The sequence below is a fragment of the Lissotriton helveticus genome, chromosome 3_2 (assembly GCF_964261635.1).
Source record: "Lissotriton helveticus chromosome 3_2, aLisHel1.1, whole genome shotgun sequence".
In the NCBI taxonomy this organism is placed as follows: domain Eukaryota; kingdom Metazoa; phylum Chordata; class Amphibia; order Caudata; family Salamandridae; genus Lissotriton; species Lissotriton helveticus.
Genome location: NC_136062.1, coordinates 494,025,143 through 494,049,276, shown reverse-complemented (window position 1 = coordinate 494,049,276; position 24,134 = coordinate 494,025,143). Strand labels below are relative to the sequence as shown.

General features: G+C 52.2%; 1 protein-coding gene across 1 annotated transcript in view; it reads left to right on the top strand.

The window, feature by feature from the left end:
• LOC144826099 (para-nitrobenzyl esterase-like) overlaps positions 1–24,134 on the top strand; it is a 256,871-nt gene that overhangs the window by 197,522 nt on the left and 35,215 nt on the right. Inside the window, exons 5-6 of the mRNA XM_078684481.1 lie at positions 10,264–10,322; positions 10,406–10,579. Of these exons, the coding sequence (XP_078540607.1) occupies positions 10,264–10,322; positions 10,406–10,579 (233 nt within the window). The remainder of the gene's footprint in view (positions 1–10,263; positions 10,323–10,405; positions 10,580–24,134) is intronic.

Here is a 24,134-nt window from a genome sequence, read left to right as displayed (position 1 = left end):
TGTCTCTGTGTCTGTGTGTGTCTGTCTCTGTGTCTGTGTGTGTATGTGTGTCTGTTTGTGTCTGTCTGTGTGTGTCTCCGTGTCTGTCTCTATGTCTGTGTGTGTGTATGTGTGTCTGTGTGTGTGCCTATGTGTCTGTCTGTGTATGTCTCTGTGTGTGTCTCTGTGTGTGTCTCTGTGTCTGTGTGTCTGTGTGTGTGTGTGCGCCTCTGTGTCTGTCTGTGTGTGTCTCTGTGTGTGTCTGTGTGTGTGTCTGTCTGTGTGTGTGTGTGTGTGTTTCTGTGTCCGTGTGTGCGTCTGTGTTTGTCTGTGTGTGTGTGTGCCTGTGTGGGTCTGTCTGTGTGTCTCTGTGTCTGTGTGTCTCTGTATCTCTGTGTGTGTCTCTGTATGTGTGTGTGTGTCTGTGTCTGTGTGTGTCTGTGTGTGTGTCTGTGTGTGTGTGTCTGTGTGTGTGTCTTTGCGTGTGTGTCTCTGTGTCTGTGTGTGTCTGTGTGTGTGTCTGTGTGTGTGTGTCTGTCTGTGTGTCTGTGTGTGTGATTTTGTGTGTGTGTGTCTGTGTCTCTGTGTTTCTGTGTGTGTGTGTCTGTTTCTGTGTGTGTATGTGTCTGTGTGTGTGTGTGTGTCTGTCTGTGTGTGTGTGTGTGTTTGTGTGTGTGTCTGTGTGTGCGTGTTTCTGTGTCTGTGTGTGTCTCTGTATGTGTGTGTGTCTGTGTGTGTGTCTGTGTGTGTGTCTGTGTCTGTGTGTCTCTGTGTCTGTGTGTCTGTGTGTTTCTGTGTGTATGTGTCTTTGTGTCTGTGTGTGTCTGTGTGTGTGTGTCTCTTTGTCTGTGTGTGTGTCTGTGTGTGTGTCTCTGTATCTGTGTGTCTGTGTGTGTGTCTGTGTGTGTGTGTCGTTGTGTGTGTGTCTATGTGTCTGTGTGCCTCTGTGTCTGTGTGTCTCTGTGTCTGTGTGTGTGTGTGTCTGTGTGTGTCTCTGTGTCTGTGTGTTTCTGTGTGTCTCTGTGTCTGTGTGTGTGTGTCTGTTTGTGTGTGTCTGTGTGTTTCTGTGTGTCTCTGTGTCTGTGTGTGTCTGTGTGTGTGTCTGTTTGTGTGTGTCTCTGTGTGTGTCTCTGTGTCCGGTTGTGTCTGTGTGTGTGTTTGCCTCTGTGTCTGTCTGTGTGTGTTTCTGTGTGTGTGTCTGTGTGTGTGTGTGTGTGTGTGTGTGCCTCTGTGTCTGTCTGTGTGTTTCTCTGTGTCTGTGTCTGTGTGTGCCTCTGTGTCTGTCTGTGTGTGTCTCTGTGTCTGTGTGTGTGTCTGTGTGTCTGTGTAGGTGTGTGCATCTGTGTGTGTCTGTCTGTGTGTGTCTGTGTGTGTCTCTGTGTCTGTGTGTGTCTGTGTGTGTGTCTGTGTGTGTGTGTCTGTCTGTGTGTGTGATTTTGTGTGTGTGTGTCTGTGTCTCTGTGTTTCTGTGTGTGTGTGTCTGTTTCTGTGTGTGTATGTGTCTGTGTGTGTGTGTGTGTCTGTCTGTGTGTGTGTGTGTCTGTGTGTGTGTCTGTGTGTGCGTGTGTTTCTGTGTGTATGTGTCTTTGTGTCTGTGTGTGTCTGTGTGTGTGTGTCTCTTTGTCTGTGTGTGTGTCTGTGTGTGTGTATCTGTATCTGTGTGTCTGTGTGTGTGTCTGTGTGTGTGTGTCGTTGTGTGTGTGTCTATGTGTCTGTGTGCCTCTGTGTCTGTGTGTCTCTGTGTCTGTGTGTGTGTGTCTGTTTGTGTGTGTCTCTGTGTCTGTGTGTTTCTGTGTGTCTCTGTGTCTGTGTGTCTGTTTGTGTGTGTCTGTGTGTTTCTGTGTGTCTCTGTGTCTGTGTGTGTCTGTGTGTGTGTCTGTTTGTGTGTGTCTCTGTGTGTGTCTCTGTGTCCGGTTGTGTCTGTGTGTGTGTTTGCCTCTGTGTCTGTCTGTGTGTGTTTCTGTGTGTGTGTCTGTGTGTGTCTGTGTGTATGTGTGTGTGTGTGTGTGCCTCTGTGTCTGTCTGTGTGTTTCTCTGTGTCTGTGTCTGTGTGTGCCTCTGTGTCTGTCTGTGTGTGTTTCTGTGTGTGTGTCTGTGTGTGTCTGTGTGTGTGTGTGTGTGTGTGCCTCTGTGTCTGTCTGTGTGTTTCTCTGTGTCTGTGTCTGTGTGTGCCTCTGTGTCTGTCTGTGTGTGTCTCTGTGTCTGTGTGTGTGTCTGTGTGTCTGTGTAGGTGTGTGCATCTGTGTGTGTCTGTCTGTGTGTCTCTGTGTGTGTCTGTGACGGAAGCCTGAGGGTCACTGCTACCTGCCTATCCGCGGGTCCCTCTCTCATCTCCAGCTTTACCCAAGGAACGTTTAGTGCCTTCACTTTGTTTTTTGTAAATAAAGAATCTGTCCCATTAAGCAATAAACTCTATACCCAGGAAGAGTTATTAACGACAGATGTAACGACAGATGTAATATCACTCAGGCATTTGTTATGTCTTTCAATTAAAGTAAACCTTATCAAACCTCGCTGGGTGTCTCTGGACATACAAGAGGCTTGGACCACCCCTGCTGATTTACACACGGGAGGATAAACTGGCCTCTGGTTCAGACCCCACTGTTGGCATGCACCTGCGTGCACCTCTTATGGTGATGTGGGGCCCTTCCACCAGCACTGAGGGCCCAAGTAACTACAACCTCTTGCTGTGTGGCTCTCTAGTCCTAAAGACCTGCTCTGGGACAGACGCACAGCCCAGTGAATGCCCCTGGGGACCTGCCCTGGGACAGACACACAGCCCAGTGAATGCCCCTGGGGACCTGCCCTGGGACAGACACACAGCCCAGTGAATGCCCCTGGGGACCTGCCCTGGGACAGACACACAGCCCAGTGAATGCCCCTGGGGACCTGCTCTGGGACAGACACACAGCCCAGTGAATGCCCCTGGGGACCTGCCCTGGGACAGACGCACAGCCCAGTGAATGCCCCTGGGGACCTGCCCTGGGACAGACACACAGCCCAGTGAATGCCCCTGGGGACCTGCTCTGGGACAGACACACAGCCCAGTGAATGCCCCTGGGGACCTGCCCTGGGACAGACACACAGCCCAGTGAATGCCCCAGGGGACCTGCCCTGGGACAGACACACAGCCCAGTGAATGCCCCTGGGGACCTGCCCTGGGACAGACACACAGCCCAGTGAATGCCCCTGGGGACCTGCCCTGGGACAGACACACAGCCCAGTGAATGCCCCTGGGGACCTGCCCTGGGACAGACACACAGCCCAGTGAATGCCCCTGGGGACCTGCCCTGGGACAGATAGACAGCCCAGTGAATGCCCCTGGGGACCTGCCCTGGGACAGACACACAGCCCAGTGAATGCCCCTGGGGACCTGCCCTGGGACAGATACACAGCCCAGTTAATGCCCCTGGGAACCTGCCCTGGGACAGACACACAGCCCAGTGAATGCCCCTGGGGACCTGCCCTGGGACAGACACACAGCTCAGTGAATGCCCCTGGGGACCTGCCCGGGGACAGATAAACAGCCCAGTTAATGCCCCTGGGAACCTGCCCTGGGACAGACACACAGCCCAGTGAATGCCCCTGGGGACCTGCCCTGGGACAGACACACAGCCCAGTGAATGCCCCTGGGGACCTGCCCTGGGACAGACACACAGCCCAGTGAATGCCCCTGGGGACCTGCCCTGGGACAGACACTCAGCCCAATGAATGCCCCTGGGGACCTGCCCTGGGACAGACACACAGCCCAGTTAATGCCCCTGGGGACCTGCCTGAAATATGTGATGTTCTGCCCAACTGCTGTCCACTGATGATGTTAGGTGGTTTGCTAGAGTCCTCAGGGTACGTGGAACCCTTTGCGCATGCCTCTTGTCGGGGAGCCCTAACCATGGCCTCAACAGCAGTGAAAGGGGTACCCAGGATAGTTTAAAGCCCTGCAGTGGGCTGGCCGCGGTGCCCACTTACTGCGTGTAAGACCCCGTCACCTCTGATTGTACTCCAGAGGCCAGGCTCTGCTTCTGCCTGGTGCCCTCACCAGGTCTGGGATGGCATGGGAGGGGTCCTGCTTGATATTCTAGTTTGAGCCCCCTGGCTCCCAAACTCTGCCGCGGTCACGCTGTCTGACACGTCAAGCTCCATCCAACGAATGAGAGCATTCCTTCTGTCTTTTAATCTGCTCACAACATGCATTAATGGCTCCTCCAGGGCTAACTAACGCCTTATGTATGTATGTATGTATGTATGTATTGCGACTTATATAGCGCACGTATCACCCGAAGGCATCAAGGCGCTTACCTTGGGAACCCGTCCTGGCTTTTCCCTGTGAGATAACCCCTACTGGGTATCCCCAGGGTGAAAGCCAGGCATCCCGCAGCGGGTGGGCCGCCGTAGTGGAGATTAAGCAACTATTGCCCAGAGTTGCAGCGTGGGACCCCATGATTAGAATAGGCACCGAGGCGAGAATTATCGAGTCCGTGAACATTTTTGGGCTCAGGACCCTGCCGCATCGGGAATTGAACCCTGGTCCCGGGCCAGACCTCTGCATCAGGGTCTATCGCTCTAATCAGTGAGCCACACTCCTCCACACAAGGTGCAGGGTGGTATTGTTTGATATGGAGATAAATGTACCGACAAATGATTATGTTAGTGAGGAATGGGCTTCCTTGGAGGTAGGAAGGAGTCTGAATCCCCCTAAAATCAGCAGATGCCTTGTTGACCACACTGTGGTTCTCCCATCTCATTGACAGACATGGGAACCCCCAGGCTTCTGGCAGGAAACCTCACTTGACCCCACAGTCGCAGCCTCTTACCGGTGGTCCCAATGGCACAGGACCACCCGCTGTGCAGCATTGGAAGGCCTGCTTCTGAAGCTGGTCTTCACTGTTTGGTGCAAGAAATGTTCCTTGCAAGCACTATGCACTTGAATGAAACTCCAAGCACTTCAAGGACACCTATTTTTTTGCCTTAGAATTAAACCCCCTGCTTTAGGGTTTTGTTTCTAAAAAGCCCAAAAAAATGCAGCCCTGGCTGTCATGAGATGGTGACTTGGCCTGCAGCCAAACTCCTTGCCTGTGTTTGTTGAGAGTCGCAGTTTTGGCCAGAGTTCTCAACAAGAGCGACAAAGCATGTTTCGGTATGGTGGCCGGCATCTTCTGAGCCGGTTGAGGCTGTTCCGCCTTCACCTCAGCTAATTAGAGACCACCCCATACCTTTAATGAGGCCCTCAATAAGCAATTCATAGAATTACAGAACTCACTTTCATAATGCAATATAATCTATGTAGGAACTGGGGTCACCAGTTCCAGGGGGTAGCCTGGCTCGAGCAGGTAGGCACCCGAAAGCTTAGGTGTTAAGTGACTACACAGCACACGCATCCACTGAGACAATAAAATGCACGCAATGACTGACGCCACTCCAGTGAGTTTGATTAAAAATCAATACCTTTTATCTAAGATCAAGGTTCAGGAGTGGAAAATCACAGTATCGATTACTCATCAAAGCATTTCATCAGAGGGGAGTAAAGGGAGCAGTTCAATATCCAATTTAACACGTCGCAATAAACATTTCATTGAAGGATTAGCATGGACAACCAGCTCATCAGGCAAGGATGAGCATATCATGGAGCAAGAGTCCACATGTCATCAGGTAAGTAACCTGTTCAGTAGGCAAATCAATTAACGACTCACCAAGCAAGGGTGAACATTACATAAAACTCTTTAACAGGAATGAACTTTCCGAATAAGCATAAGTAATTAATTCATCTGCAACACCTCATTATAAGAGAAGAAGCATCTCATTAGATAAGAATAAAGCTACTTATGCAAGAGTAAAACATTTCCTTCAGCAGGAATAAGCAGTGCATTAAATGAGGATAAAACATTTCATTAAATGTAAAACATTTCATTAGCCGCAGCATTAGGTTGGAATAACTCTTTCCCGGTATCAGGAGTAAAACATTTCAGCAATCAGAGGTAACCCTTTCGGTAAACACTTTGCATAGAACTAGACACCTCCTTATGCCAGGATAAATGTCTCCTCAATCAGTAATACACCTTTCATGGCTCAACTAGAGGCTTTCAGGAAACCCTGCATTGGGCCGGAGTATGAACACTTCCCTGAGTAGGAGTAAAACAGGTCATCGAAGGTAAAACATGTCCTCAATCAGAGGGAACACCTCATTAGGTAAACATGACCATTTCATCATCAATGCAGCGCATTTCAATAATCATTTCCCTGCAGGAGTAAAGGGCGTAATTCCTTAATCAACTCAGCATACCGCAACAACCCTGTCAGGGAAGAAATGACGTTTCTTGACACCGCAGTAAACATGTCAGTAGGTAACTGTAGGCTTCCTTTAGCTTCTCATTAATCTGGAATAACCCATGCCTAAGGTGAGAAGGATTCATAAAGGGGGTGGTGATGGACAGAGTATCTGAATTAAGCAGAACACTCCTACCCAGTCAACAGATCAGGGCTTGATCCATCACCGTTTTTTAGCTCACTGCACCATCCCAGTTCAGAACCTGGCTACATGCAATTTAGTCTGACCCTGGCCCAGTGCATCATGGGAACAGGGCAGACCAAACTACCAAGCCAATTCTTTACTGGAAAGGAAACAAGCTTCCGGGGACCGGTTTCTGGCATTTCAGCCGTCGTCGGCCCGGCTTGCTTGACTCCTGATGGAGCAGTGAGCAAGGGACTCATGTCTGAGTATACCCTTCCACGCTTATGGTGGACAAAATGATTCAGAAAAGGGGGTGGTGATGAACAGAGTGTCTGAATTAAGCAGACCACTCTTACCCAGTCCAAAGATCAGGGCTTGATCCATCACCGTTATTTAGCTCACTGCCCCATCCCAGCTCAGAACCTGGCTATCATGGGAACAGGGCAGACCAAACTACCAAGCCAATTCTTTACTGGAAAGGAAACAAGCTTCCGGGGACCGGTTTCTGGCATTACAGGCGTCTTCGGCCCGGCTTGCTTGAATCCTGATGGTGCAGAAGGAGCATGTCGTTAGGTAAAATTAATACTTTCACTAGGCAAGAATCACCAATTCATCCAGCCAGAATAATCCTGACATTAGGTCATTTGAGGCAAGCCATAAACAGTGCCTACAGTAACATGAGCATGTCATCACATCAGAAATCAGTATGGCATTAAACCAGCATAGGACATTTCATTGGGAATAACCATTTCCACAGGTTCCCAACTAGTTCATGGCTCTGCCCTAGATATTCCCTTAGGCATTAGTAAACAATGCATGTAGGTAAAATGTGCATTTAATCAACCTTTCCTTAGGCAAACACAAACAGTTCATTAGGCAAGGGTAAATCATTGAACCCGCAGGGGGACTTCCCTCGTGGAACTCAGCTCCTGCTAGGAGGCAATTTGGCTAAAACAATTCCACAGCGAGGGACTACCTCCTCCTCAGACCAGTCACTAAATGAAGAATTTGGGGGTTCTGACTCAGTCAATAAGGGCTACTGCCCAGTGCTGAGGGGGACTTCAGTAAATAATTAGGGCCAATGGGGCCCCTCAGCAGTGTTCCCCAAGGGAAGGGCGAATTCAGGGCCTCCCCGGGGTTACCTGGCTTCTTTGGGCCTACACGGCCCCTTGCGCAGATTCTCAGGTGAGGTGGGAGGGCACCATCCCTTGGGTCAGCCCCACGCCGCCTTCCAGGCGATTCCAGGCCCTCCAGGAGCCCGCGTTAGCTGGTGGGGGCTCTCGGGCTCCTCCTGAGCCCTTATGCAGGTCTCCTTCCTGGTCCCGGGCCGGGGACCAATCAGCGGGCTTCTGTGTGGGGGCGCGCCGCGGCCACCAATTGCAGCACGGCCTGCGGGGCGTCCCAGCTCTTCTCCTTGTGATTGCGGCCATGGCGGGGCGTGGCCCGTGACGTGGCCAAGCGCCCCCGTCACGTGCTGAGGGAGGTGGTGGCGTCGGGCCTATCGTGGCCTCCTATAACACTACGGCAGCCCTCCCCTCACATCGGGGGCCGCTGCGACAAGGCAGGCAATAGCGGGAAGGCCCTCCTGGCGCACTGGGTAACAGCGCCTCTGCTTCACTCTTCTTCCGGGCCGGGCACGGCCCACGGCGACACGGCGGCGGTCCTCTCCTGGCATAGGGGGGTCGCCGGGGGCAAATGACGACAGTGTCAGTGCCTCTGCAGGGCAGCGCCGGTGAGTCCCCTGGTTGCGGCGGTGAGTCACCCGCTCACAGGCAGCGCTTCGCGGGCACAACAGCGCTTTAGGGGCAAAAGCGCTTCGCAGAGTTCCAACAGTCTCGGGCGCCACAGTGCTTCAGGCGCGAGGGGGGCACAGCGCTCAACGGGGCACAAACGCTTCACACAAGACTAGCGCCCAGGGACTTCGTGGCGCTTCCAAGGCAGTTTCAGCAATAGCGCTTCAGGAGCAACACAGCACGTCAGGCCACAATAGTCTGCAGAACCTCAGCGCTTCGAGGGGGCACAGTAGGAGAGCGCTGGGTAGGCAGGGAAGGCTGTTTAGCTGTCCAGGCAATGCACAGTTCTAGTGCTGGGAAGGGAGCACTTAACAGCTCAATTCAGGCAAGGTAGGACAGGCAGTTCATGCAGGACAGCGCAGGGGCCCAGGTTGAGAGAAAGGGGCGCAGAGTGGACACAGCCCTGTGCCTGGTGGATCCCCAGTGGTCCTGAATAGCGCAGTTAGACTTCTTGGCGCTGGATGGATTTGGCACCCTTGTGGATAGTTTCTTGTTTCTTGAAGGGGGGTTGAGTTGAGGGCTGCTGACAGGATTCCTCAGCAGGTCACTGTAGATGGTCCCTGGGTTCCCCTCCCGCCGGGCCAGATCAATGGGCTGGTTTAGTGTTCCTCACACAGCTTGGTGGGCAGCGCCTAAACCCTGTCACCCCCAGTGGAATAGGTTCCTGACTAGGCCCTACCGCCTAAATCTCCTGCGTGGGTTCCTCAGGTCAGTGATGCCTCAACTGACTGGAAAGTTTCCCTCTCTTTCTTTTTATAGGCCCAGGTCAGGTGACCTCCCTCTAAGGTGGCAAAAATAGGCTCCGCCCCTATTCTAGAAGGTGCCAGGAGCTTCCCTACTCTAACTGTGGGCAGGCAAGGCAGGCTGGAATGGCAACAATGTTTGGGGTCCCTACCAGCTCCTGGCAACTAGAATGCGCCTTAACAAAACCACGCTGCAGTAGCAGGGGCCTATGGCAGCCATTTTGAAGGTAGAGAGCACCTGCACCTAGCATTAATGTTAACATTACCCAGGGCATTTCAACCTCACAGGGCCTATACAACTTTGTTACAATGGGGTGACATCCTGGATTAGGGGAAGCAAAAAGCAAAAAATTTCCGGGAAAAGGGCCAAGTCCAACGATCTAGAATCCTAAAAATGAAATCAGCATCTATTTTTTACTATGACGAAAAATAAATGAAATTCCTGTTATTTTCTACACATTCAACATTTTTAAAACTTCATACAAGAATATCAAGTGCCTGAACTTCTTTGTGAAAAGGTAGCTCAAATTGTTCTTTTCACCAATGAATTATAGATAAAAATCAGGACAGCACATTCGAGAACCCGAGGTTTTAATTTATAAACAATCTAGAGATCACGTGTCAGGCAGTCTATAATGTTACATCAGGTCAACATATATTTCGGTCTACTCCAAGGTGATCTTCTTCAGGACATGGTGAATGAGCTTCTATTAGCAGATATATTTCAGTCTTAAATTACATGTTCCAGATATGTCTATTTTGATCCTGCCTGTTTTAAATTGATTAAAGAGATCTGCATTATAATCCATATTCTGCTCTGAGTAGACTGCTTTGCATTATCTTCATCCCTTTTCTGATCTACAAAGCCTAGGACATGCTTCAAAGTCGGCTCTTTTAATGTGTATCAGTTTCTCCAGGAAAACACTGAACCATTCTGCTACTAAATGGTGCAAATTCCTAACTTTGGTCATTAAAGATTATTTTGCACCATTAACTGTGAGTGCACAATGTTTTGAAATGAGTTAAAAGGGGCGCTATTGCTCTAGTGATCTTGAGAGTAGTGCAGCCCAGAATCTGTGATCCAAAGTGTCTGATATTATTGGGGTCACATAGTCATTCTGGTTGCTGTGACCTCGCAGTGGGAGGTGTCAGAAATCAGATTTGAATTTATAAGAATGGCTTTATATGTCCCATGTGTTGAGGGTTACAATAAACATGGGATCCCGCCTGTTGACAGCTGTGGTTTAATGGACCAAAATTCCTTATCTGACTAATGAACTGACTCCAACTTTCATTTCCACAGCCCACTGTACAGCAACATTTCATCCTGGACTGAAGAGGACTTCCGCTGGCAGGTGAAAAGTAAGGCGCGTCGACTCTGCTTTCTTAAGGTGCTTGTAGCAGACACACTGAATGGCCTCTGAATAGTTCCTTCTATTCCACAGAACATCTGGACACGTTTGGGGGGACACTCACCAGTGAGGCCCTTAAACTCTATCCCCTGAGTGACTTCTGCAAGCAGCCGACGGAAGAGCGATGCATTGAGAAAGCCTACACGACCATGGTATCAGACCTGAAGGCCACGTGCCCCAACTCAGACCTGGCCGGGCGAGCAGCAGGTGAGGGCACACTGGCAGGGCTGGCAGTCTGGCTAGGTCAAGTCTCATGTGCATCTAGCTGGCCTCTGTCTGGAGTGCCATACTCAGCAGAAAACACTCATCTGGAATGAGGCCCGAGTGACTGCCAGTGGCTGAGGGCCCGATTCACAGAACTAACTTAAGACAAAATCCTAAACTTACTACTTTTGGTATTCACAGAATGGATTTACGACTACTAACTTTACGTCCACACTCGGGCCGGAAATTCTGGCCCGGAGGTGGAGCTTCTGGCTTGGGGGCAGAGCTTGTGGCCCGGAGGCGGAGCTTCCGGTCTAGAGGTGGAGATTTCTGCCATGGCTATATCCCCACCTCCGAGCCAGAAGCTCCGCCTCCAAGCTGCAAGCTCTGCCTCCGAGCCGCAAGCTCCACCTCCGGGCCGCAAACTCCGCCCCAAGCCGGAAGCTCCACCTTCGGGCCAGAAGCTCTGCCTCCGGGCCAGAATTTTCAGCCAGAGTGTGGACGTAAAATTAGTAATCGTAAATCCATTCTGTGAATACCAAAAGTAGTACGTTTAGGATTTTGTCTTAAGTTAATTCTGTGAATCGGGCCCTGAGACTTTTGTAAGCATTCACCCATCACCTTTATAGGCTACACACTTCCTGCCACACATACATACACATGCACACACAACCAGGGATACATACGTCTAAATAAATCAGCAACCAATGGCCATATGTATCAAAAAAGAGTTTTGCGATTCTCAAATTGCGATTTTTAGCGAATTGCTATTAGAGAAGAGCAAAATGCAATGTATCTAGGATTCGCAAATAAGCAATACCTTCCCATTCATTCATATGGGTTAGGAGGCCCATAGAAATGAATGAGAATCGCAAATTGAGAATGCAATTTCAAGGTTGCAAGGGTGATAAATAGGACACCCAATTGCACCCCTGAAATATGCATGTGTGCACATTTTGCGCACATACATGCCCTAGGGGCATGTATGTGCGAAATATGGCAGTTTAAAAAAAAAATGTGAAGTGTTTTTTTAAAGAAAATCGCAATTTCATACCACCTTGAAGTTGGTGGTAATTTGCAATTCCTTAAGGCCAAATAGCAAATTTCTGGTGCTTCCAGAATTGCATTTAAGGAATCGCAATTTGCAAATCCTTAATTGCATTCACAAAATAGAGAATTGCAAATTTTGCGATTCTCCGTTTTGAGATGGCCTTTTGGGATGATACATCCCAAAAGGCTTATTCCCATTCGCAAATGGGCCGATTCTGAGAATCTGCCTGTTTGCAAACGAGAAAAAGGTTTAATACATATGGCCCCAAGTCTCGCTCTTTTCCCGGAAATGCTCCGACCATTTGGAACTCTTTACCTTGTGACCTTCGATGCAACCCTTCCTTCTCTAACTTCTAAAGAAACCTGAAACGACTCCTCATCAACAAATACTTTAACTCCTAGATTATTGACCTTGTTTAATGATCTCGTGTACAGGTCTAGTCCCGACGACCATAGGCCGTTTATCTGTTTTATGCTGTATATTAGATCCCCTCGAATTGCATCTGTTTTTTGTACTACTTTTATTTTCTTTGACGTTTAATATTTTCTATTTTGAATTCTCGCCCGTTTGTTTTCACATGTCTGTTTTATTGTATGTTCTGGTCATGATCTTGTAAAGCGCTCTGATACCTTCGGGTCTAGCAAGCGCTATATGAAACATGGCTATGCAGTCCACCAAAGTCATAAACACCTCTCTGTGATGCCTTCTGCACAACTGTGGCTGGCCCATGAGTCGGGGTGGAGATTGCAGACACTAATATTAACCAAAACTTGTGGCTTTCTAGAATTCGCCGAGACTTGGCTCAACAACTCTTGACAAAATGTCGCGGACAGACACCAACCTCACGTCTATTGTATGATAAGCCGTGATGGGGAAGACGGGGCTGGTGGAGAGATGTGTTTAGTGCGTGAAGCTTCCCTGTGGCGATTATCCTTCCTCCCAGAATTCATGCATTAAAATCCATCCATTCGATGTGTCGCACATCAGACTAAATACCGTCTATCGCCAACCTGGCGACACCAAGACGGTTTTTGAACAGTGCATGGAACAAACTGCCAATCAACGAAGGGCCTCATGTGGGATACTCTGTCAAAAGCATGTTGGCTATCCCGCCCGCTGTATGGTGAGCGCCATAGGCTACAATGCACGTGTGTTGCATCAGACGGCACGTCTGCCACATAGGTGACTGTGAGTCCCAGCCCCCTATCTCTAAATAAGGCCTTCATTCTTTTCGACTTGAAACATTTACCTAGGTTGAATTTAACCCGTTCGATCCATCCAAAGTCACGGTGGGCATGTGCCGAGGACGGCCGGGGGCCGTCCGAACCACACCCGCTCATTATTTCTCCCGCATCGCGGCGGAATTCGTGCTGCGGTCAACGGGTTTTAATATCTCTTCAAGAGATTCCAAGGGTGCAGTTGTCATCAAAGGCTGTATCCTGGATGTCAGCATCTTCATATTTTCTTATGATTAGAGACTAAATCAAGGTAGACTGGTTTTAAAGCTCCCAGGTTGTGTTTTCGTTAATTTTAAAGGAAAACAAAACCATAGGCCAGCCTGATTTAGAACATACTAGGGTCTGTGACACCAAAAATTCTGTGTAGGAACTGGGGTCACCAGTTCCCTGGGGGTAGCCTGGCACGAGCAGTTGGGCACCCGAAAGCTCAGGTGTTAAGTGACTACACAGCACACGCGTCCATTGAGACAATAAATGCACGCAAAGACTGAGACCACACCGGTAAGTTTTGATTCAAATCAATAAATTTGATCTAAGACCAAAATCAGGGCAATCAAAAATCACAGCAGTATTGACTTATTTCCTTCCCTTAGGAGCACATGTTTTACATTACCCGGCCATAAATACTTAAAAAAATAAATATTAAATATTAAATAACGGTAGGCCTGGCAACAGCCCTGCAAGAAATTTTCTTAAAAAGACATTTAAATAACATTCCATGAATTAGGAATAGTCGGATCTCTACATACCAGGCCACATCTTGTTAGACAAGAGGAAACATTTCACCAAGTAATTATAAACATTGCATCAGGGATGAATAACCTTCCAATAAGTAGAAGTGAACCATTACCTTAGGTAAAATTAATCAGGAATGAACATTTCATCAGACCAGAAATAATCATAACCCTCTGGGCCAGCACAAGGCAAGCGTGAATAATCCGTTCCCCAACATGGGCTATTTCCAACCAACGCAGGCCTCAAGGGAGTCCTGCAGGGCTCTGGCCCGGGTCCAGTACATTAACAGGGCAATTAGGGCCAACGGGGCCCAGCAACAGTCTTCCCCAGGGAAGGGGCGAACTCGGGCCTCCTCCGGCCTTCCGCCCTCCTCCCGGGGGGGGGGGGGTTACCTTGGTCTTCGGGCCTCTCCGGGCCCCTTGCGATGGTGTCTCGTAGTGGGGAGAGCCCTTGGTCTACCCCGAGCCCTCCGGTGAGGTGGTGACCTGTTCCCGGGTCCGTGATGACGCGGGCGGCCCGGGAACCAATCAGGTGCAAGGCACGAAAGGAGGCTCTGCCACAGCGGCCAATCAGCAGGCAGTACTGGAGGGCGCGGCAGCTTCTGCCTATCGCTGCGTGGCGCCTGATAGGGGCGTGGTCTGAGCCCCCGTCACGTGGGGCTGGTTGTCGGCTTCGTCAGGCCTAGCGTGGCCCGCTCTGGAGTAGCGGCGGCCTGACTGGAATTCACAGCGGCCGGCTTGCAGTTCGCGGCGGCTTTCCCCAAAGCTCCGGGGGCCGCCGCGAACGCTCGGCCGGGCACGGCCCACAACAGCACGGCGGCGGCCCTCTCCTGGCGTCGGGGGCCGCCGGAGCAGATGCCAGTCAGGAGGGGGGGGGGGTTTCAAAGTGCCCACGGCGCTCGATCTTTACAGCGCCTCGCGGGAAAGAGGAGCACCAGGAAGTTCCTCATGGGTTCGTCCCTACCAGCGCTCCACAGGACCCAGCAGGTGAGCGCTTGAGGTGAATTTACAGTGCCTCGAGGGACACAGCGCTCCAATGGGCAATAGCTCTTCAGCAGGCAATAGGGCTTCAGCAGGCAGGAGGCTGCAGGGGTCCGGCACTTCTCCAAGGCACAGAGGGGAGCGCTGGAGGGGGCACAATTCGGTTGCGCAGGACCAGCAGTCCAGCTGGCTAGGCAGTTCAGGATGCTAGCGCTAGAGAATGAGAGTGCGTAGCAGACAGTCCAGGCAAGACAGCAGAGGAGATGGGCAGGACAGCGCTGGGGCCACAGGGCAGACAGAGGGACAGAATTGGCACAGTACTGTACCTGGCTGATCCCCAGTAGTCCTGGTTAGCGCAGGGGAGTTCCTTCTTGGCGCTTGTTGGTTCTGGCTCCCTTTGGTTGAAGTTACTTGAAGAGAGGGGGGGGGTTTGAATTGAAGGCTTGTCAAGTTTCTTCAGCAGATCTCTTCAGGTGGTCCCTGGGCTCCCCTCCTGCCGGGCCAGATCAGTGGGCTAGTTCAGTGTTCCTCACACAGCTCGGTGGGCAGCGCCTAAACCCTGTAACCCCCAATGGTATAGGTTCCTGACTAGGCCCTACCGCCTAAGTCTCCTGCGTAGGGTTCCCCAGGTCAGTGATGCCCCAACTGCCTCAACCGACTAGAAAGTTTCCCTCCCTTCCTTTTATAGTGGCAGTTGGCAGTTGGTGACCACTCCCCTATTCTGGAAGGTTCCAGGAGCTTCCTCACTCTAGCTATGGGCAGGCTGGCATTGCTACAATGTTTAGGGATTCCAGCCAGCTCCTGGCTACTAGAGTGCGTCTATCAAGACCACGCTGCGGTAGCAGGGGTCAGTGGCAGCCATGTTGGGAGAAGAGAGCACCTGCACCTTAGCATTGATTAGCAATGGGAAGGTGCTCGGAGACCTAAGGCCAACCAGAAAGAAGGTGGGAAAAATGAGGCAAGGGCGAAAAAAATAGGGAAAGACCACCCTAAGGCTGACAGGTCTAACACTCAGATAGAAACAAACTTGCAGAGATGGACTCGAAAATCCTGCCTCTAATTTGTAACATTGACACCAGGTACAATAAATGCATTATTGAACTTCTGGGTTTTGCTTCTCTTAGGATCAAAATAAAAAGTCCGAAACCTTGGGGTTCACTGATCCATGAAATTATTTTTGAAGAAAGGAAAACTCCAATAACATTGGATGACTGCTGGAAATAAACTCCCTTAATCTGTGATTTAGATAAGTTGAGAACCATAAACAGACATTATAATTAAAATATTTTTAACACAATACCCTCCCACTTAAAATTGCTGATTGTCACTCCATGAAAAAACTCTTTGCAGTTGTGAGATCGGCCAAGAGTCCAGGATCCTATTCGAGAGTCTGTGATCTGTCTGAGTCGGCAGTTTTTTTAATTCTTTGATCATAAAGTCAGATCATTTCAACTCTCGTTGCAACATCGCAAACTCTATCTCCCTCAGAAGCCTGTGGCTGCCGCCATGAATGCCGCTGAGAGTCAAGTGCTGAAGGGGTTGTTGAGTTGTTGAGTACTTATCATGTTGTTCTTCCACACCACCTCCCTCAGAAGCATGTGGCAGCCACCATTGCTACCACCAAGAGTCACGTGGTAAAGTGCTGAAGGATCCCCACAGTCCCACCCTGAGAAGCCTGTGGCTGCCGCCACCATTGCTATCACCAAGAGTCACGTGGTAAAGTGCTGAAGGATCCCCACAGTCCCACCCTGAGAAGCCTGTGGCTGCCGCCACCATTGCTACCACCAAGAATCACGTGGTAAAGTGCTCAAGGATCCCCACAGTCCCACCCTGAGAAGCCAATGGCTGCCGCCACCATTGCTACCACCAAGAGTCATGTGGTAAAGTGCTGAAGAATCCCCACAGTCCCACCCTGAGAAGTCAATGGCTGCCGCCACCACTACCACCAAGAGTCACGTGGTAAAGTGCTCAAAGATCCCCACAGTCTCACCCTGAGAAGCCTGTGGCTGCCGCCACCGCTACCACCAAGAGTCATGTGGTAAAGTGCTGCAGGATCCCCACAGTCTCACCCTGAGAAGCCTGTGACTGCCGCCACTGCTTCGGTTGAGGCTGTAGCCGCCGCCATCGCCACCACCGAGAGTTGGGTGCTGAAGTGGTTGTTCTTGGCCCAGTTGGCAGAGCCCTAGTAGGACGGATCCTGGAACATCAGTCAAACACGCTCCGCCCCACAGCTGAGGACCACTGGCCCCTACGTCCATCTTACGCCCTCAGGCTATGATTGGTCAATGCATGCTTGGATGAATGAATGAATATTCAAACCTTGTGTGCAGTGAAATATCTCTTTCTGGGGCCCTGGGCATGCACCCTCAAGCATGTTGCAGGAGCTGTGAAACTCCTGTCTACACATCTGTATGCACAGTCTATGTGTACATTGTATGTCACACACAGGCTCCAGGACCTTCCCAAGCCTGACAATCTGTAGACAAACCAATGTTCATCTCCTCAGTAGGTTTTCAGCCTGGTTCTTTTTTCAGCCAATCAGAATGCAAACCTTCAACAAGATGAACCAAGATTCTTATACATTATAAACTTTCATTTATTAGATACCTTTAGTTTAGAACTTCAGAAAAGTGTAGGTATAGTGTAGTGTTTAGTAGAGTTCAACAAAATATCAATTTGTGACACTCTTGTGATTTGTTGAGCTTATACCCTGATTTTTTTCAGATCTCATGGTACCGCGCGTCCCTTCATTTACGGGTTCATTAAGACCCATGCAGCAGTGGTAGTACAGGTGTCCCCGGCAATTCCCACCACCTCCCAGTTGATCATACAGACATGCATAAAATGCAAAACTGGGTAATTATGCCAAGCATGGGGCAAAAATAAGGTGTTTGCGTATTTTTTTCCTATTTTTTACTCTGCTCTGTAAATTAGGCATAAGCCCATTGTAAGTGGCTGGCTCCAATGACCTTTGCTCTGAAGTGATTTTGCGGCTGATTGTAAACCTAAGTGTCCAAGTTAGCGATGCCTGGTCGCGATAGTACCAGGGCCTCCCACGCTACAAGGCGTGGACTGCGACAACACTCTGCCCTCTTAGCAAACTGCAACTCGGCTCATTCTTTTGTCAAGTTTGCTCTTCATTCAGACCTTTACTCTCCATAAAGGCTAGCAGTACAATCTAGAATGGAAAGTGAGCTGTTACCAGGGACGCAGTGTCTTGGCGCTATGCTTCAGGGCTGTACAAGCCTACTCAAATAAAAATCCTCAGGGAAGTCCCAAGACGAACGGAAGAGTTGCCACTTATTTTCAGAAGTTCAAGGGGCTGTCCAAGGACCCAAGAGAGGGGGGGGGGGATCTCATCCCATGACCAAGCAGCCACCACTGAAGGAGCACTGCCCCGTGTTTGGAAGCGACCGTCCCCCGGTACTAGCTGCCGGCTAGCAGCAGAATATGGACTATGAGCAATGTAGCAATTAAACATAGTGCAAATAAAAGCCGGTCTTCGACATTTGATCAGACTGTAGTAAAGGAGCGAAGCTCCCTTGGCCGCAGCGACTAGGCCCAATAATATCCCTGGAAGAGTTTAGGGTGGAATTTTATATCAATGAAAGATTGTGAAGGTGAATACTCATAAACCAGGAGATGCAAAGGTCCATCTGAGACCGTACAGTGAAATTGGTTACAGCAGAAGAAACAGGTTGGTAGAAGTTGAGGCAACTTTCTGGATGTTGTCCTTCAAAAAGATCAAAGTTGAAAATGACACCAAGATCCTGGGTTGACTTGGCTGGAAAAGAGAAGTCTCATGTAATGAGAACAGTCCTGGCGATCCTCCATAGTAGAGGTTCTTCTCTCTTTGTATATATTGTCCCTTTGATACTCTCGGGTCTGCCTTATCTCGACCAATTGATGTCATCACAGTCGAGGGGCGTCTTTCCTCACCTCATACGCCTCGCACAACTGCCTTTCCAGTAACCTGGTTTCGTTTGCCTGTTTATTCTGTACAATACTCTGATACCCCCAGGTCATATACGCGCTTTATAAAACTCTCAATAAATACATAAATAAACCCCCGTGCAGAATCACTTGTTCAAGCAGGTAGAGGGGTGCCAATGACCATCTCTTCCATGGTGTCAGCCTTCAATCTGAGGACTTTGGCAATCAATCAATCAATCAATCAAGGAATTTGTAGAGCGCGCTACTCACCCGTTAGGGTCTCAAGGCGTTGGGGGTGGGGGTGGTTGCTACTGCTCGAACAGCCAGGTCTTGAGTTGTTTCCTGAAGGCGAGGTGGTCCTGTGTCAGCCGGAGGTGGGTGGGGAGGGAGTTCCAGGTCTTGGCTTTGCAGATGCGTGGGACGGTGGCTAGGGCACGGCTGGCAGAGCGGAGCTGGCGGGTTGGTGTGTGGAAGGTGAGGCGGTTGTTGAGGTACATGGGGCCCACGTCGTAGAGAGCCTTGTGTGCGTGGGTGAGGAGTCTGAACGTGATCCTCTTGTTTACGGGGAGCCAGTGCAGATTCTTCAGATGGGCGGAGATGTGGCTGTGGCGGGGGATGTCCAGGATGAGTCTTGCCGAGGCATTCTGTATGCGCTGTGGTCGGTTCAGGAGCTTGACTGTGTTCCGGCATAGAGGGTGTTTCCGTAGTCTAGGCGGCTGGTGACGAGGGCCTGGGTGACAGTCTTCCTGGTTGCAGTGGGGATCCATCGGAAGATTTTTCGGAGTATGCGCAGGGTGTTGAAGCAGGACAAAGAGACGGCGTTGACTTCGTGAGGGAGGAGTCCAGGATGAATCCCAGGTTGTGAGCGTAGTCTGTGGGTTTGGGGGCGGTGCCCAGGGCAGGAGGCCACCAGGAGTCGTTCCATGCCGAGGGGGACGGTCCCAGGATGAGGACTTCCGTCTTGTCTGAGTTCAGTTTCAGGCGGCTGAGCTTCATCCATTCTGCGACGTCCTTCATTCCTTCCTGGAGGCTGGCTCTGGCGGTGTCCAGGTCATTGGTGAGGGAGAGGATCAGTTGTGTGTCGTCGGGGTAGGAGATGATGTTGAGGTTGTGTTTGCGTGCAATGGCCGCGAGGGGTCTCATGTAGACGTTGAAGAGGTTGGGCTGAGCGAGGATCCTTGTGGGACGCCGCAGATGACTTTGGTAGCCGTGGACCGGAACGGGGGGAGGCGGACTCTCTGGGTTCTGCCGGCGAGGAACGAGATGATCCAATCCAAGGCCGCGCCTTGGATGCCGGTGTCGCTGAGGCATCGTATCAGGGTGTGGTGGCATACCGTGTCGAAGGCTGCTGAGAGATCCAGGAGGATGAGTGCGGTGGTTTCCCCGTTGTCGAGCATCGACCTGATGTCGTCGGTAGCTGTGATGAGGGCGGTCTCGGTGCTGTGGTTTGCTCGGAAACCAGACTGTGACGGGTCGAGGGATCCGTTAGTCTCAAGGAAGGCGGAGAGTTGTTGGTTGACGGTCTTCTCAATGACTTTGGCGGGAAACGGGAGGAGCGAGATGGGTCGGAAGTTCTTGAGGACCGTGGGGTCCGCGGTGGGTTTTTTCAGGAGGGCGCCGAGTTCGGCATTCTTCCAGCTTTCCGGGAAGGTGGCTGATACGAAGGAGCTGTTGATGATGTCGCGGAGTTGGGGTGCGATGATGGAGTCGGCTTTGTTGAAGATGTGGTGTGGGCAAGGGTCGGTGGGGGAGCCGGAGTGAATGGTGTTCATCGTGCGGGCGGTGTCATCGGTGCTGACTGGGTTCCAGGTGCAGAGGTTGGCGGTTGAGTGTGCTGGTTCGGTGGTTGGGTAGTTGGTCTGTGCGCCGAAGCTGTCGTGTATGACGGCGATCTTGCGGTGAAAGAATGAGGCGAGTGAGTCGCAGAGGTCTTGCGAAGGTGTGATGTCGTTGTTGCAGGCGCTGGGGTTGGAGGGCTCTTTAACGATGCAGAAGAGTTCCTTGCTGTTGTGGGTGTTGTTGTCGAGGCACTGTTTGTAGGCGGTTCTCTTGGTGGTACGGATCAGTTGGTGGTGCTTGCGGGTGGCGTTCTTGAGGGCTGTCATGTTCTCTGTTGTCTGGTTCTGGCGCCAGGTTTTCTCCAGTGAGCGGCAGGTTTTCTTTGAGTTTCTGAGGTCGTCTGTGAACCAAGGGGCTTTCTTGCTGTGGGGTCCGCTGGGTAGTTTCTTCAGTGGTACGAGTTTGTCTGTGCAGTCGGCGAGCCATTGTGCGAGGTTGCGGGCTGCTTCGTTGGGGTCCGTGGTGGTGGTGGGGGGGTTCTGGCTGAGGGAGGTGGTGAGCTGGTCGGCGGTGATCTTGCTCCAGCTTCTGTGGGGGGCCTGTTGTGGGTGGTGGTGGGTGGTGGTTTTCTTGAAGGAAAAGTGGACGCAGCTGTGGTCAGTCCAGTGGAGTCCGGTGGAGTGGCTGAAGGAGATGTGCTTGCATGAGGAGAAGACGGGGTCAAGCGTGTGGCCGGCGTAGTGGGTGGGGGTGTTCACCAGTTGCTTGAGTCCGAGGTTGGCGAGGTTGGCCAGCAGGGTGGTGGTGTTGCTGTCATTGTTGTTCTCCATGTGGAAGTTGAGGTCTCCTAGGAGGATGTAGTCTGGGGAGGCGAGGGCGTGCGGGCTTACGAAGTCTGCGATGGTTTCGCTGAATTGACTGCGTGGTCCCAGAGGTCCTTAGATGAGGGTGCCTCTGAAGGTGTTCCTGGGCTCGGTGTGTATCTGGAAGTGCAGGTGTTCGGCGGCTGTGAGGGTGTCTTCCGAGTTGGTCGTGATGCGGATGCTGTTTTTGTTGACGATGGCGATGCCTCCTCCGGTTTGGTTGGTGCAGTCCTTCCGGGTGATCTTGTAGCTGTCCGGGATGGCTATGGCAATGTCGGGGGCTGAGGAGGCGTTCATCCAGGTTTCCCTGAGGAAGGCGATGTCCGGTGCTGTTGTGTCTAGGAGGTTCCACAGTTCGACTGCGTGTCGGTGGACGGAGCGGGTGTTGAGCAGGATGCACTTGTGGTGGTTCTTGCTGGTGGTAGGCTTGGTGGGTGTTGGCCCGGGATGAATGCAGGTGAATTTGCAATCTTGGAAGGTGAAGGGTCCGTGGGTGCGGTTCGGGGTGGCCAGGTGGCAGGTGGGGCTCCGGCCGGTGTTGAGTGCGCGGAGGGTGGCGGCGTCGTAGGTTCGTCGGGTACGTTGGCATCGTCGGGATCCAAGGTTCCTGGTGCTGGGCGTGGTCCAGGCATGGACGGACGTAGACGGGCTTGCCTTTGGCGCGCCTTGGGCGCGCAATCGGCGAGCCCGCTGCGCGTACGCGTGGATTCCGCCATAAGTGGTGTAGTGGGAGGGAGGAGCAGCTGGGAGGCGGGATCGGGGTGGCGAATAGGAGGAAGAGAGGGTACAGAAGGAAAAAAGGGGGGCGGGCTGTGGGGGAGCAGCGGTAGGGAGCGGGGAGCAGGGGAACAAGAGCTGGAACAGGCGGCAGAGAAGCACAAAAGTCGGAAAAATATAGGGGCACAACGGTCAGACAAATAAGCAAAAATTAGGCACAGAAGCAGGAAATAAACACAACCAAGAGGCACCTACACCCTGGGGGCAGCGGCGAACAGGCGACAGCAGCAGGGGGAACCGGCGTACTCAGAAGGAGCCACGCGGCGGGTGGACGACTGGCTCTGACAAGGTTAGGTCAGGACACAGCTCCCCGTCGCGTATCCACCGCCTAAATAGTCAGCGGGAGGGAGGAGCAGCTGGGAGGCGGGAGCGGGGTGGCGAATAGGAGGGGGAGAGGGTACAGCAGGAAAAAAGGGGCGTGCCGCGGGGAGCAGCGGCAGGGAGCGGGGAACAACAGCGGGAACAGGCGGCAGAGAAGCACAAAAGTCGGAAAAATACAGGGGCACAACGGTCAGACAAATAAGCAAAAATTAGGCACAGAAGGAGGAAATAAACACAACCAAGAGACACCTACGCCCTGGGGGCAGCGGCGAACAGGCGACAGCAGCAGGGGGAACCAGCACACTCAGGAGGAGGCACGCGGCGGGTGGAGCAACCGGCTCTGACAAGGTCAGGTCAGGTCACAGCTCCCCGTCGCGTATCCACCGCCTAAATAGTCAGCGGGAGGGAGGAGCAGGTGGGAGGCGGGAGCGGGGTGGCGAATAGGAGGGGGAGAGGGTACAGAAGGCAAAAAGTGGAGCAGGGCCACGGGGGAGCAGCGGCAGGGAGCGTGGAGCGGGGGAACAACAACGGGAACAGGCGGCAGAGAAGCACAAAAGTCGGAAAAATACAGGGGCACAACGTCAGACAAATAAGCAAAAATTAGGCACAGAAGCAGGAAATAAACACAACCAAGAGGCACCTACGCCCTGGGGGCAGCGGCGAACAGGTGACAGCAGGGGGAACCGGCACACTCAGGAGGAGGCACGCGGCAGGTGGAGCAACCGGCTCTGACCAGGTCAGGTCAGGTCACAGCTCCCCGTCACGTATCCACCGCCTAAATAGTTAGCGGGAGGGAGGAGCAGCTGGGAGGCGGGAGCGGGGTGGCGAATAGGAGGGGGAGAGGGTACAGAAGGAAAAAAGGGGGGCGGGCCACGGGGGAGCAGCGGCAGGGAGCGGGGAGCGGGGGAACAACAGCGGGAACAGGCGGCAGAGAAGCACAAAAGTCGGAAAAATACAGGGGCACAACGGTCAGACAAATAAGCAAAAATTAGGCACAGAAGCAGGAAATAAACACAACCAAGAGGCACCTACGCCCTGGGGGCAGCGGCGAACAGGCGACAGCAGCAGGGGGAACCGGCGCACTCAGGAGGGGCCACGGGGCGGGTGGAGCGACCGGCTCTGACAAGGTCAGGTCAGGTCACAGCTCCCCATCGCGTATCCACCGCCTAAATAGTCAGCGGGAGGGAGGAGCAGCTGGGAGGCGGGAGCGGGGTGGTGAATAGGAGGGGGGCAGGTACAGAAGGAAAAAAGAGGGGCGGGGCCGCGGGGGAGCAGTGGCAGGGAGCAGGGAGCGGGGGCGGGGGAACAACAGCGGGAACAGGCGGCAGAGTAGCACAAAAGTCGAAAAAAGACAGGGGCACAACAGTCAGACAAATAAGCAAAAATTAGGCACAGAAGGAGGAAATAAACACAACCAAGGGGCACCTACGCACTGGGGGCAGCGGCGAACAGGCGACAGCAGCAGGGGGAACCAGCGCACTCAGGAGGAGCCACACGGCGGGTGGAGAGACCGGCTCTGACAAGGTCAGGTCAGGTCACAGCACTCCATCGCGTATCCACCGCCTAAATAGTCAGCGGGAGGGAGGAGCAGCTGGGAGGCGGGAGCGGGGTGGCGAATAGGAGGGGGAGAGGGTACAGCAGGAAAAAAGGGGCGTGCCGCGGGGGAGCAGCGGCAGGGAGCGGGGAGCGGGGAACAACAGCGGGAACAGGCGGCAGAGAAGCACAAAAGTCGGAAAAATACAGGGGCACAACGGTCAGACAAATAAGCAAAAATTAGGCACAGAAGCAGGAAATAAACACAACCAAGAGGCACCTACACCCTGGGGGCAGCGACGAACAGGCGACAGCAGCAAGGGGAACCGGCGTACTCAGAAGGAGCCA